At 42.0% G+C, this 16,046-nt stretch overlaps 1 protein-coding gene across 3 annotated transcripts in view; it reads left to right on the plus strand.

Annotated features, from left to right (window-relative positions):
- Nucleotides 1-16,046, plus strand: part of inpp5a (inositol polyphosphate-5-phosphatase A) — a 528,339-nt gene that overhangs the window by 367,394 nt on the left and 144,899 nt on the right. For all 3 annotated transcript variants that reach the window (XM_043712554.2, XM_043712555.2, XM_087998983.1), the window contains exons 7-8: nucleotides 2,274-2,326; nucleotides 9,350-9,469. In XM_043712554.2, the coding sequence (XP_043568489.1) occupies nucleotides 2,274-2,326; nucleotides 9,350-9,469 (173 nt within the window). The remainder of the gene's footprint in view (nucleotides 1-2,273; nucleotides 2,327-9,349; nucleotides 9,470-16,046) is intronic.

Genomic DNA, 16,046 nt, shown 5'->3' on the forward strand with positions numbered 1-16,046 from the left:
TGTGTGAGGACCCTTGCTGAATTTCTGCAGTACACCTTGTAGTTAGTACACAGTATGAGCTAGTGCTATAGTCAAGGACTGTTCATGCATAAATAAAGGGTGACTTGTGATGGGATAGTGGCCTCTGTGGAGTTATTGCAACCAGGAGAATGCTTACTGAGACTGCATGAATTTGAATAACTGTGAAGTCACATTGAAAAATAACCATCTGTTATACATATAACTTAACAAAACTGTTCCTTCATTTGGTTCCTCATCTGAAATAAAATGCAGTAGTGTTCCCCTTAGTTGAAGGTTCAATGATGAGGCAGTTTTTAAAGGTGAAAGGCAGGAAGTTTGCAGGAGATTTGAGCAAAATGTTTTCACCCAGTATGTGGTGAGAATCTGAAAGGCATAGTCTGTTAGGGCAATAGAGGCAGGAGATCTCATAATCCTTAAAAGGTACATGGATGAGGACTTAAAATGTCATAACATTCAAGGCTATGGGCCAAGTGCTGGAAGGCGGGATTATTGTAGATAAGGCGACACTCTGTGCTGCATGAGTCTATGACAGTAAGCATAGAGGACATGAGAAGGCAGGGTTTATTGTGGTTGAGGATGTGAGTCGTGGCCCTCATTGTACTCTAGTCAATGGAGGATGGAGGCTTCGAGAAGAACATTTGAGAAGTTGACCAGCAGCAGAGCATGAAGCGTACAACAATAACAATAACAGATATAGAGTGCCTTTAACATACTAAAACATACCAAGGCACCTCACTGTTATTAAAGAAAAGATAATAATGAGTCACATGGTGAGTTATGAGAGCAGATCATCTAAAGTTTGGTCAAAGGTGATTTTAAAGAACATCTTAAAGAAGGGAAAAGAGGTAGAGACGTGGAGAAGTTAAGGGAAGGAATCCCAAGTACAGCCTCAAATGTTGAGACAAATGAAATTAGTGATGCTTGAGAGGTCAGAATTAGAGCTGTACAGATCCCGAGGAGGGTTGTGGACCTGGAAGCAGTCACAGAAATAGGGAGCTGAGAGGCCTAGGAAGTATTTCAGAACAATTTTAAAATCAGGAACCAGTGTAGATGAGTGAACCTAAGATGATGTGTGAACAATACTCAACGCAATGCTACTATCTCGTCACCAGTACTCTAAACAGCTGAACAGTGCTCCATGCAAAGTATTGCTTTTAAGTTGAGAGCAATAGCAAAATAAAAGCACTCATATTCTTTATAAAGCACTAACATTCTCACCAGCTCATCAGCGTGGGAGGTTCAGCAGCTTTTTAATCAATTGTTGAAAGTGTCAGTGTTTGCCAAGCACCACTGCTCAGCAATACAGTTCATGCTGTGGTTCATAGGAATACTAGTACATATCAAGCATTGCCGTGATGTGATATACTGGTCAGTCAGTTGACTAATCTTTTGAGCTACTAAGGTTGATGTAGTTTCACTATGGTAGCTATATTTTAGCGACATATACACATGAGTCACTTAAGTACAGTATTAGTGTCTAGTCTCAATCCATTTGTGAAACCAGAAGTTAACAAGTTGGTAGGCTGAAAATGAAAGTTTACAAAAGGAAAATGTTTGCACCACCCAACTGATGGAATTAAATGCCCGTCACTGTTCAGATTTGCTCCTCATCCTTTCTGCTGGTTGATAAAACATTTCAGGCCTCTCATCTGTCATTTCTGTTTTTCTCAAATAAAGCAATGGCGCTTGTAAATAGTTTGAATGTTGACCTTTAACTGCTAACGGCTACAAGACAGGTGACAAGTGGCTTGTTGAATTTCATGGTTATGCTAAAATTCGATCCTGCAGAGCTTTGGAGTAATGCACAATATTCTGACAGTACAATATAAGTCTCCCATTCTCCTTGTCAGTTTTGTGTGAACGTTTGTATTGAGGTATGTTGCAGTTGCATCTTCTCTTAAGTGTAGTGAGCAAGGGGTGATTAATTTCTTTGCCAAGCTGTTACTTTCCTTCCATCTAGTGGAATGAACTGAGTGTGATTACAGTGATTTATAACCAAAGATAAATTATTGCCAAACAAATAAATCAAATGCCTTTTCTTTTCTGGTTCAGTAATTTTCTGCTGCATTTTGATAGTCTTCCACTATGCTTGTGTTATAAATGACGTGTACAATATCTGATAGTTCAGAATTTGTTTAGGAAGAGAAACAAGCTCTTGTCTGATGTTCAGACTCTGTTGCCACATTGTGAAGATTGTACTTTCTTCCTGCTTACAATGTAAAATTGACATCTTCCTTTTCTTTTATTAATAGTGTAAGTGGTCCAGAAAAGGCTTCATCAGAACACGATGGAGTGTCACTGATTGGTATGTTCCAGTCCTTTTGATTTTAACTTGTACATTAATTTGCAATTTATTTAATAGCGTTAGAGGTACAAATCGGGTAGAGTTGTGATTTGATGTCCAGACCTTTTCAGTCACTTCACTGTCATTCGCCACACCTTATGTCCTTGGAAATGTATTTATGATGGAAAGGGTTAAACCATCAGCCTTGCCATTATTTTACATAATGCTGCTGCAATTTCACCTAACATTTTATATTTTAGTTTATCGGACTTTAATAAGACAGAATATATGGAAATACCAAACTAGAAATTTTTAACATAACTTCTTTTCTGACTATCCATGAAGACTTCTTCCACTGAAAACCACAGAAATGATCTGGACAATTAACGATACTATTGTACCTAAATATCTTGAGGCTGTTTCCATCTGTGATATTCCTGCTTCAGAAGGGACAGTGGATGTTCTGAGTTATGGAATGCTTGTTAAACTGCAGACACTTTGTTGAGATGCCAAGATATTGAGGGATGTGAAGATAAGATGATAAATTTAGATTTTAAAAAATTATCATGGCTAATAAAAATAGTAAGAGTAAGCAGTATTAATGACCCAGATAATGAGATTACCTGATGGCAGTTGGTTTGCCTTATGATTTTCTTACTATCCTTGAGGTAGAGTGTATTGCTACTATAGCAAGTTTTTACTCTTTTTGTGATATAAATATATTGGTCCTGAGAAAGGCAATACATTCTGAAGGCCATCTGTAATTGTTTCAATTAGCCCCAGATAATTGCAGTGCATTGGACTGACCTATACTCTTGGAGAAACATGAACAACAAAGGAAACAAATCCTGAAATGGTATCTTGGTACTTTCCATTTAAGAATAAAAGAGTTTTAGAATGTTGCAGGATACAAAGTAACCTTATCTATTTCAATATCAGTGATTTTTATTTTTCTTCTTTGGGGACTTTGAAATGTGTTTCAAGTGATGTTGAATCACTTCCGACTGATTTCCAGGTCTGGCTGTAATGTTGGTGTCCATTGATATCAGACTCTCTTCAGCCATGACATCAGCCATAATAGACACTCTATTTAAGAGATGAAGGTTACTGGTAGTAGGAACGGAATAGTTATTGAGGTCACTAAATCGATGGGGGTAGGAGGAACATTCACAATGCCAGCATCTCTCAATGTAGGGAGAAAAGTACACCATTCAGGCCACTGAAGCTAGAAAACTGGCAATATGTTTCAACGCTTGTATATTTTTTAAGAGACTTTGGACTTAAATAACTTCTTTGATTTTCTTTCCTTCCTTAAATGTAACTTTTGGCTCATTCTGTCATTTCTTTGGACCATGTCAGAAAGATGAAACAGTACAAAATTATCCAGCATTGCAAGTGTGGTCTAATTGCTGACAACAGATAGACCAGTGCAGTTCAATGCTAGACCAATCATTTAACTTGGTGGTATGGTAGAAAGTTGACCTTCACTTCTTAAATAGAGTGTTTATTATGGCTGAGGTCATGGCTGAAGAGAGTCTGATTTGAGATGAGAAATGCAGAACATGGAAGAGACGAGGTTGCAAAACTTTTGAACATGGGTATTTAAGACTTTGTTGGAAAAGGGAGAAAGAGGAGTAGAGATGTCCTGAATCTGCAGGGATAGGGGAACAGGCCTTTCAGAAATATGGTCAAAAGACAATGAGAACGGGTAGCTGTGTGGGACAATATCAGCAGCTAAAGCACAGTGATCGAGATGCAGATCATTGTGTTTTGATCATTCGATGAACTTGTGCTTAAACAATAGATTAATGAGATTGAGATCTGTGTGTGGGGCACAAAGGGGCTGCAGCCAGAACAGGATCCAAAGATGTGTGGTTGATTTGCTCTTTTCATGGCTTAAGACATTGAGAGCAATTACAATTGTCCAGTAATAATCAGCTTACGCAGCACTAATGAACAAACAAAAGTTCTGAGTGTTCTAACTTGTCTGGATCAGCTACCCATCTAATGCTTTAGAACACTTCTGATTATGAGATAATAAATATTATAAGGTTAATTTTTGCTCATTTCATCCTAATTCAATTTTCTCATCAGACCAACTGACCAAGGCTGGTTGAATTTACAATAACTTATCAATCCAAATGATTCATTACTCATCACACGAGAGTCAATCATTTAAGGTTGCAAGGAATGGGCAATTTTCATGGTATTGAACTCCTTCTTTCTTCTCTGCCTTTCCTGAAGACAATGACTGTGACTTGCAAGGGAGCTGCCTCAGTCTCTGTTGTAACATTGATGGGTATCAGTTGGAGTAAACATCTGAGAATGCCTAATTCCTTTTCTTCAAGGAATTCCATTAATCTCCCATCAATGTTAGGGCTGACATCCAGACAACCCATGGTACACATTCCAGATCAGTAAGTGTGCGTCTGTAGAACCACAGTAGAAGCTCAAACTCCTGAGCTTGAACCCCAGGTGGCCAGTTCTGGAAATTCATTAAATAAATTGAGCAAGTTTTGAGATGGCACAAGAAAAACATTCATATTGTTATGACAGCCACACAGATTCACTAATCCTTTGGGGCAGAGGTCTTGTCACCTTCCCAAATGTGGCCTTTGTTATATGGCTGATTATGAAAGTGTCTGACTTGGCATTGCAAGTTGCCCAAAGGATGGGCAATAACTTGCAGGCTTGGTGATGAGCTTGACTTGGACATTATTTGCCGTTTTGGCCTCTTTATCTGAGGAAGGATGTTCTTGCTATGGAGGGAGTGCTGTGAAGATTCATCAAGAGGATTCTTGGGATGGCAAGACTGATGTATGAGGAGAGATTGGTCAGTTAAGATTGTATTCACTGGAGTTTAGGGGGAATCTCATAGAAACCTGTAAATTTCTTACAGCACTCTACTGTAAGGTGCAGGAACAATGGTGGGGGAGTCCAGGTCATAGTTTAAGGATAACATAAGGAAAACGTTCTTCACCCAGAGAGTGTTGAACCTGTAGAACTCGCTACCACAGAAAGTGGTTGAGGCCACAACATAATGTGGTTTCAAGAAGGAGGTAGATGTAGCTCTTGTGGCTAAAGGGATCGGGGATATGTGGGGGAGGGTGGGATTAGAGTATGGAGTTTGATAGTCAGCCATGGTCATAATGAATGCATAGCAGGCTCAAGGGAATGAATGGCCTACTCCTGTTCCGAACTTCTATTTTTCTATGACCTGCTAAAAGTGAAATATAATTTCAACAAATCACGGAGAGAGGGAAATTACCCAGGTTCTTTCAAGAACCATTTCATACGATCATAGAAAATACAAACAGGATAAGGCATTTCGCCAACTTGCTCCACTATTCAGTAGAGTGGTGCTGGAAAAGCACAGCAGGTCAGGCAGCATCCGTGTAGCAGAAAAATCGACGTTTCGGGCAAAAGCCCTTCATCAGGAATATTCCTGATGAAGGGCTTTTGCCCGAAATGTCAATTTTCCTGCTCCTCGAATGCTGCCTGACCTGCTGTGCTTTACCAGCACCACTCTAATCTAGACTCTGGTTTCCAGCATCTGCAGTCCTTTTACCACCATTCAGTAGGACCATAAATGATCACTAACTCAGTACTCTGATTTCACTTTCTCCCCGGACGCTTTGATCCCTTTAGCCCTAAGAACTATTAAATATTTTGGTCTCAGCTGCTTTTGTGGGAGAGAATTCCACAGGCTCACCATTCTCTGGGTGAAGAAACGTCTTCTCATCTCAGTCGTAAATGGCCTACCCCATATCTCTAACTGTGACTCCTTGTTCTCTAGACTCCTCAGTCATCAGAAACATCCTTTCTTCCTGCCTTTACTCAGTCTAGTACTGTAGAAAATTACAGGTTTCGAGGAGATAAGACCATAAGACACAGGAGTGGAAGTAAAGCCATTCAGCCCATCGAGTCCACTCCGCCATTTAATCATGGCTGATGGGCATTTCAACTCCACTTACCCGCACTCTCCCCGTAGCCCTTAATTCCTTGTGAGATCAAGAATTTATCAATCTCTGCCTTGAAGATATTTAATGTCCCCGCCTCCACTGTGCTCCGTGGTAATGAATTCCAGAGGCCCACCACTCTCTGGCTGAAGAAGTGTCTCCTCATTTCTGTTCTAAATTGACCCTCTCTAATTCTAAGGCTATGCCCATGGGTCCTAGTCTCCCTGCCTAACGGAAACAAATTCCCAGCGTTCACCCTTTCTAAGCCATGCATTATCTTGTAAGTTTCTATTAGATCTCCCCTCAACCTTCTAAATTCTAATGAATACAATCTCAGGATCCTCAGCTGTTCATCGCATGTTAGGCCTACCATTCCAGGGACACGGTATTCTAAATGTGGCCTAATAGAGGTATATAAAGTCTTAGAAGCACGTCGCTGCTTTTATATTCCACCCTCTTGAGATAAATGACAACATTACATTCACTTTCTTAATCACAGACTCAACCTGCAAGTTGACCTTTAGAGAATCTTGGACGAGCACTCCTGATCCCTTGGTACTTTGGCTTTACGAATTTTCTCATCTTTTTGAAAATATTCTTTTTTCCAAAGGGCAAGACCTCGCATTTGCTTATGTTGAATTTCATCAGACATTTCCTGGACCACTCTCCTAAACTGTCTAAATCTTCCTGCAACCTCCCCACCTCCACAGTACTACCTGCCTGTCCACCTAATCTTCATTGGCAACCTTCACCAGAATGCCCCCAGTCTCTTTATCTAGATCATTTACCGGTAAAGTGGACAGCTGCAGCCCCAAACTGAACCCTACACTTGTCACCGGTTGCTATTCCAAAAAGGAACGTTTTATCCCAACTCTGCCTCTGTCAGACAGCCAATCCTGCATCATAATCATTCACGATGATTTGTGCCATTAATTCATCTACTTTGTTACGAACAATACTACAAGCATGCAGGTAAAGTGTCTTAATGCTAAATTCCTTATCATTATTAGAGATATTGGATATCATAAGATGTCCTCAGTTATCCTTCCTTTTTGCTGCATTCCTAGTCTGCTTAAACCCACCTGCACATATGCTATCCTGCTGCTTGACTTTCCATTTAACTCCATACCTCCCATCACTTTTGCTTTCCCTACCTCCCGACACAGACGTTTTACGTCCGACTGACCACCCTATTTATCCTTTTCACGAGAACACTGGTTCCAGATTGGTTCAGGTGGAAACTGTTCCAATGGTACAGATCCCCCCGCCCCGGTTCCAAAACCAATGCCAATGCCCCATGAAATGGAAATCTCTTAATTTAAATTTTTTATTGAATTTGAATTCTACTACCTGCTGGATTTGAACCCAGTTCCTCAGATTAATAGCCCAGTGATTATACCACTAGGCCATCACCTCTCCCCTACTGCTTCTCGTTTCCAGTGAACATAATTCTAACCGGTCGATTCTGCCTTCATATGCCAGCCTGCCATCCCAGGAATCAATCTGATACATCTTGATTGCACTCCCTCTAGCAAGAACATTCTTCCTCAGGTAAGAAGACAAAAACACATACAATATTCCAAGCATGGTCTCATCAAGGCACTGTCCAAACGCAGCAAGACATTCCTGCTCCTGTTTTGAATCCACTCACTCTGAAGGTCAACATAACATTTACCTTCTTCATAATGTTACCCTGTTGATTGGTCCATATATATTTCCATAGGTCTAGCAATAATCAATAGCTTGCTACATGTCAAATTCTCATATGTAAGCATCAGCAAATATTTCACAGTAACAAATACATGAGTAGGCCATTCTGGACTGTGCCTGTTATAACTTCAATATGCTTTCCAATTGGGGAGCCAGTAAGCCTTGGAATCAGCTTGATTTTCTTCTTCCCATTGTACCAATGCCAGTGAAATCAAAATTGATTGTAGTCCATCCACTGTCACCTCAGTTGAAATGAATTAACTCTGCTGCCATTCTCATTTATTTGATTTTAATTTGTTCAAGAATGTGTTATATGTTGAATTTGTGGAATATTTATGACAGAGAGAAATCCATCAATTAGTTTTATAAATTTGATCATTCTCCAGTCCCTAATCCCATATTACGATTTCTCTGAGTGGATGAAACACTCCTCATTTCAGTGTTGCTACAAATATTGGCATTGGTTTTCAGTACTGAGGAGATTTGCATGTGGTAAAAGTATGATGTGACTAGGTATTTTTCTTCATAAGGTTCTTCACCTGGTAAGAAGAGGGACTCCCTTGTATCCTCTATCATTTAACTTTGGTATTCAGTTAATATCTTTGAGATCTGGAGCTCCTATCAATGTTCATCTGTGCTCTTAGTGAACTTTAGAAAGATATTAAATGAAAGACTAAAAGTAATTCTTTCAGCTTGACAATTTCTTAGTGAATGACATTTCGTCTACAAGGTGAAAATGATTTTATTTCGCTATTCTTATTTTTTTGTATGAAAATTTTCCCTCAGATCTCATAAATCCTTCTCTCCAAGTGCTTCCGAATGCTGGCTGTAAAACACTTAAAATAATGAAGCTCAGTTTTACAGATTTTTAATAACACTTAATAAACTAATGCACAAAATGGCACATTTTTATGATTGTGTCATTCTTATTGTGAAGCTACCCTCCCAGAGCATGTACACAGGGATGCATTATTTACTTTTCATGGATTAGTTGACAATAGCATTCAATATATAAGGTGTGAGCTGACAGGTATAATGAGGTTCCATCTGTGGGGTGATAGATATCAGAATTTACTTACAATGTATTGTTTAAAAGCAATTCTCCATTAAAACAACAGAGGCAGTATGCTTAGTAAGCAAATATGAATTTTGTCAAGGAAAGTCGGCAACCATCATTATTGAAAGAATTTTATTGTTTATTAACCATAATAGTTAATCCCAGTACGTGCAAAGGGCATGTTCCAAAATACAAATGTATTTGTAAGGCTCCTATTATGGCAGTTTGATGTGCAGTGCGACCCTTTTCTAAATTCTGTCATGATCGTAAGAGCACTCGCCTGATGATTCACTTTTGTGATGGTTATTTTCTTGACAGTGCCTTTGACTTGGTGAACATTCATCTTTTCCATGATGCTTCCAATTTAATTGCTTGGGAAACAAGCCCATCTGTCTACTCAGGAACCCGACAGAAAGCTCTTACTTACGTGCTAGATAGGTAAGAAGGATTTTTACTTTACATTTTATACACTGAAACCAAGTGACCTCTTAATTTAGAAAATTATGTGCTTCGATGTGATAGCCAGCTCTGAAAAGTCTTTATTTTGTGTGGTTTGTACTGTTGATTGGATCAGGTCCTGTATTGGGAGTTACTCTTAAAAAATGTTGTCTTCCTGATAAGTATTTGGCATGTGTTCCTTCATTTAATTAGAAGCACGTCATATAATGAGGAAAATTGAATTGAAAAATTCATAATTTCACTATCTGTGTATGATGTCTTGAGTTGAAAATAATGTATGATCTTTTCCCCTCATCAAAACAAAAAAGGCAATGTCCCTTTAACTGGACATGATTTTTAACGTATCAGTGAAAGATAGTCAGCAAAGCGCGAATTGAAAGGCAACGAGGAGCAAATAGTTCAACACAGTCTTAGAGTTATAGAGATGTACAGAATGGAAACAGACCCTTCAGTCCAACTCATCCATGCCGACCAGATATCCTGAACTAATCTAGTTCCATTTACCAACACTTGGGCCATATCCCTCTAAACCCATCTTATTCATGTACCATCCAGATGTCTTTTAAATGTTGTAATTGAACTGGCTACCATTTCCTCTGGCAGCTAATTCCATACAAGCATTACCCCTTGCATGAAGAAGTTGTCCCTTAGGTCCCTTTTAAATTTTCCCCCTCTCACCCTAAACCTCTAGTTCTGAACTCCCACACCCTGAGGAAAAGGCCTTGTCTATTTACCCTATCCATGCTCCTGATGATTTTATAAACTCTAACATCACCCCTCATCCTCTGATGCTCTAGGGGAAACAGCCCCAACCTATTCTGCCTCTCCCTATAGCTCAAAACCTCCAACCTTGGCAACATCCTTGGAAATCTTTTCTGAACCCTTTCGAGTTTCACAACATCTTTCCAATAGAAGGGAGACCAAAATTGCACACAGTATTCCAAAAGTGGCCTAAACAATGCCCCTTACAGCCACAACATGACCTCCTAACTCCTATACTCAATGCCCTGACCAGTAAAGGAAAACATACCAAATGCCTTCTTCACTATCCTATCTACCTGCGACTCTACTTTCAAGGAGCTATGAACCTGCACACTGAAGTCTCTTTGTTTGGCAACACTCTCCAGGACCTTGCCATTAAGTAAATAATTCCTGCCCTGATTTGTCTTTCCAAAATGCAGCACCTCACATTTATGTAAATTGAACTCCATCTGCCACTACTCGGCCCATTGGCCCGTCTGATCAAGATCCCCATTTCATTCTGAGGTAACCTTCTTCACTGTTCACTACACCTCCAATTTTGGGGTCATCTGCAAACTTCCTAACTGTAACTCTTATGTTCACATCCACATCATTTATCTAAATGACAAAAAGCTGTGGGTCCAGCACCGATCCTTGTGGCACTCCACTGGTCACAGGCCTCCAGTCTGAACAACAACCGTCTACCACCACCCTCTGTCTTCTACCTTTGAGCCAATTCAGTAACCAAATGCCTAGTTCTCCCTGTATTCCATGTGGTCTGATGTTGCTAACCAGTCAACCATGAAGAACCTTGTTGAACGCCTTACTGAAATCCACATAGATCACGTCCACCGCTCTGCCCTCATCAATCCTCTTTGTTAGTTCTTCATCTTCAGACTTGTATTGGATTGACTGCCTGTCATACACCCTGCACATTTATTAAATTAGATTAGATTAGATTACTTACAGTGTTAATGCGTATAACAATCAAACTGAGTGTATAACAGATCAAACCATTGCTTGTTTCATGCTCTTCAATAATTGGAACTTCCACCTATGGTCTTAAAAGCTTTGTTGTCAAGATTTCTTTCTGAAGTTCCAGTGTGCCCTGGTAGCATCAATGCAGGGTTCAGTGCAGGGGTCAGTGGTGTGGATACCATTGATGTCAGCCCGGCACAAGAAGTCAACACCCTCTCTGCTGAAGTGGCACCAAACATGTGCCTTTGATGCACTGTTGTACTTGCTGCTCTGCTGCCCAGCCAGTACACTGCTTCACCAGCTCATCATTCTGTTGCTCTACTACTCATCTGGCCTGCTGCACAATTCCCCCTTGCCCTGCTTCTCTGCTGCTGCAGTGCCTTGCTTCTCCATTGTAACATTCCTCTGCCACTTCCTACAGAGCTGCTTTGCTGCCTGATTGCTCTGTTGCACCACAGCCCCACTGGCTCAGCCCCCTCCATTGCTCAGTTGTCCCTCCACTGCTGTATTTTCTAGTTCACTATTGTAATTGCCCCACTGTCTTTCTGCCCTCCCCACTGTGTCTCTACCTCTCTCACTCTTTTTGGTCTCTCTCTGTCGCTCTCTCTGTCTGTCCCTCTGTCTTTCTCTCTCTCTCCCTCTCTCTATCTGCCCCGCTCTTTGTCTCTCGCTCTCTCTCTGTCTGCCCTGCTCTTTGTCTCTCTCTCTCTTTCTCTATGCCCCACTCTCTGTCTCTCTCTCTCTCTGTTTGCCCCACTGTTTGTCTGTCTGTCTCTCTCTTTCTGTCTGCCCCACTCTCTGTCTCTCTCTCTCTCTCTGTCTGCCCCGCTCTGTCTCATTCAAGCACTGTCCTGTGACCTGTTGCACTGTTGTTATCTCACTGGCACACTGCTCTGTGTTCTAACTCTCTCAGTACTCCACTGCTCCACTGGTTCTCCATCTGATCCCACCATTTCACTCTGCTTCAATTTGCCATGTGAAACTTTGATCCTGAGCTAAAGTGTTAGACTGGCACAATAAGATCACACAACATTTACAAGTGTGTAATGGCGAAATACTGGAAAAAGCTCACATTTTATTGTTTCTGCTGTAACGGTAAGGATGGTCTTAGTCTTTGCAGGAAGTTATCCGGTGCATCTCTGGCAGTGCTGCTATATGAATGTGACCTGCCTGAGTGATGACTGTTCCCCTGTAGTTGTAGTGGCAGTAAGCACAGCCTTCTTAATGAGTATAACTTGAGTACTTTTTAATCGCAATAATTCCAGGTACTCTGTTAATCATCACTTTGTGTCCGGCAAAAAATGATGCTAAATCCCTTCTAAATATGAAAATGTACCAGTAAAAACCTGAATTATTTTGGGGCAGCTTCAATTTTAACAGCAGAATGACTACGAACATAAAGTAAATATTAAAATGGATGACATCAGCTGCCTTAAAGCCTTGATGCTTGGCTGCAGCAATTTCTTTGCTAAGTGCAACTTTAAAAGGCTCAGTTTTGAAAAGGAGCAATCTCACATACAACATGACTAGCTTTTCTCTGTCTCGGAACACTTCAACCCCAGTGCATCAATGTGGACTTCACCAGTTTCCTCATCTCCCCTCCCGCACCTTACCTCAGTTCCGACCTTCCAGCTCAGCACTGTCCTCATGAACTGTCCTCATGACCTGTCCTACCTGCCAATCTCCCTTCCCACCTATCCACTCCACCATCCCCTCTGACCTATCACCTCCATCCCCACCCCCATTCACCTATTGTACTATTTGCTACCTTCTGCCCAGCCCCACCCACCCCCATTTATTTCTCCACCCTGGAGGCTTCCTGCCTCTATTCCTGGAGAAGAGCTTTTGCCCAAAACATCGATTTTCCTGCTCCTCGGATGCTGCCTGACCTGCTGTGCGTTTCCAGCACCACTCCGATCTAAACCCTGGTTTCCAGAATCTGCACTCCACACTTTTGCCTACAACCTACTAAAAGTCTGCTTTGCAGAGCCTCCAGCCCACTGGCCGTCCCCAATCCCTTTGGGCCTCCAACCCACTGGCCGTCCCCACTCCCTTTGGGCCTCCTGTTACGATCAGCTTAATTCCTGCCACATATTTTCTGAATGAATTATTCCCTCTCTCATATACATCTTATCCATTGTGTTTTGGATTTTTCAGATTACCTCAGAAAATGATTTGATAAACATTGAATGCCTAAACTTCACTCAGGCCTCCAGCTCACAGGCCATCCCCACTCCATTCGGGCCTCCAGCCCACTGGCTGTCCACACTCCATTCGGGCCTCCAGCCCACTGTCCGTGCCCACTCCCTTTGGGCATCCAACTCACTGGCCGTCCCCACTACCTTTGGGCCTCCAACCCACTGGCCGTCCCCACTCCCTTTGGGCCTCCAACCCACTGGACATCCCCACTCCCTTTGGGCCTCCAGCCCACTGGCCGTCCCCATTCCCTTTGGACCTCCAGCCCACTGGCCGTCCCCACTCCATTCGGGCCTCCAGCCCACTGGCCGTCCCCACTCCATTCAGGCCTCCAGCCCACTGGCCGTCCCCACTCCATTCGGGCCTCCAGCCCACTTGCCGTCCCCACTCCTTTTGGGCCTCCAACCCACTGGCTGTTACCACTCCATTTGGGCCTCCAGCCCACTGGCCGTCCCCACTCCATTCGGGCCTCCAGCCCACTTGCCGCCCCCACTCCCTTTCGGCCTCCAACCCACTGGCTGTTACCACTCCCTTTGGGCCTCCAGCCCACTGGCCGTCCCCACTCCCTTTGGGCCTCCAACCCACTGGCCGTCCCCACTCCCTTTGGGCCTCCAGCCCATTGGCCATCCCCACTCCATTCAGGCCTCCAGCCCACTGGCCGTCCCCACTCCCTTTGGGCCTCCAGCCCATTGGCTGTTCCAACTCCATTCGAGCCTCCAGCCCACTGGCTGGCCTGCTCCACTCAGAGCATGCTGGTCATCCCAGTTCTGCTTGGGCCTCCAGCCTGAGAATGAGACATTTAGCTACTTTCTAATCCAATGCTTCTATTAAAGCAAGGAAAGTTTTATTTTTGTGTCCCCATGTCCAAGATGCTGAGAATTTGTTGTTCGCTTTTACCGAATGAAGTATAGTTGACGATGTTATTGCTGCTTTGTACAATGTGAAATGTTTGGGTTTTCAGAATCTGTCAGATTTCTTCTGTGAGTAGCTTGCATTTGCTTCAGAATTTTTATAAATCATTTTTTTTTCACGTAGCATTGCAGGCTTTGATCTTAAACCTAACACTGTGGGAGAGCATGCTAATTCCCAGAAAATATATGATGCAATCTTACCCCAGTGCCTGCACTGCTCACTATTTCTTGTGGCTGCAAGGAGCAAAGTGTGTGAGTTCCGTTTTGGGTATGCAGTGCACCTCAGTAATGCAATTAAATCTGTCTCCCACCAAACGATTGGGAGCCCAGCATAAAACTTTAACTGTGCTGGAGGGTTTTTTCCAACACTCAGTAGCAAAATTGAGATGAAAGCTGCCCCTTCCAGAAGCTAAGTTTTCATTTCTCGCTATTCTGGTAGGCCCAGTAGGACCATGTGTGCTTCCTGGACATCATCATCAGCCTTCTTTCTGCTGATTGTGACCTCTCTATCTCTTTCCCCCTCCCAGGATTAGCCAGCAGCCCCATGCCCCAGACTGTCAACCAGCTGCTGGGTGAAAATTGAAATTGAGATATGATGATGTGGCCTTGCCGTTAAATTTGGTCTTTCCAAGTTCCTGGACAGCTTTCACTCTCCCTCATTTTCTTCAATGTCATCCCATCAATATTAGGGAACAATGCTAGATACACTAACGTGATACAAATATTTGTAGGATTCCTGTTGTTTCAATATAGTCTGTGCATCCTAAATTTATCATTTGTTTCTCTTTTGTGCAGTATTAAGGGAGATTACCTCCTTCCATCTTATTTCCACTTGGACAGCATTGACTCGTTGCTCATTACTATACTCAAATGATTAATCTTCATTCGCTACTTTTGAGACATTTGGTTGTCACGAAGTGCACCGTATAAATGCAAGTCTTTCTTTTGTCCTGTCCCTCTTGGTCCCACCATCAACTCCAAAACAATCCATTTCATGTCAGTGTTCTGAGGAAGGGTCACTGGGCTTGAAATGTTAACTCTGATTTCTCTCCACAGATGCAGCCAGATCTGCTGAGTTTTTTTTCCAGCAGTTTCTGTTAGTGTTTCCATTTCATGATCATATGGATTGAGATTTCCCCAAACAACTTGAGTGAAACTTTTCTACAAGTTTTAATGATTATAGAGTTATTGAACAGCATGGGTAAGCATTGTCTCCATTTATATGAAATAGACTCTCAACTAGTAGCACTGTTTGAACTGCTGATAAAGCATATCAAATCATGTGCAATGTTGAGCTCAACCTAATGGCACCTTTGCATATGTATTGAAGTACAAATGTTCATGGTGTAATTGATTAATTATCATTTAAATCTATTCACAACCAATTTTCTTTCTGTTCTGGAACTTCTCAATTCTGACCCTAACCTGAATTTTACGCAAGTAGTTCTCAGTTTAATAGAATCAGAATAGAGTTAGCATTTTTAATGCATATTTTATGAGGCCAGTGCCTTAAAGCTGACCTAGTCAGCAGGACCAAACTGGGCCTGCTTGGTTTCCCAGCTCTGAGAAAACCTGACAGAATGTTTCTGCGGAGATGTTTTTGGGAAGAAGTGAGTGCCTTTACAGTAATGTTTGTGGGCCAAGAGGAGCAATACTATTTCTGCCTACCCATGACCATTCTCCATTTTTCCCTCCTTTGAATCAAAACTTTCCTGTATTCAGGGGTCAAA

The sequence above is a fragment of the Chiloscyllium plagiosum genome, unplaced genomic scaffold, assembly GCF_037043375.1.
Source record: "Chiloscyllium plagiosum isolate Xiang-an unplaced genomic scaffold, Cpla_swu_hap1 HiC_scaffold_22, whole genome shotgun sequence".
Taxonomy (NCBI): domain Eukaryota; kingdom Metazoa; phylum Chordata; class Chondrichthyes; order Orectolobiformes; family Hemiscylliidae; genus Chiloscyllium; species Chiloscyllium plagiosum.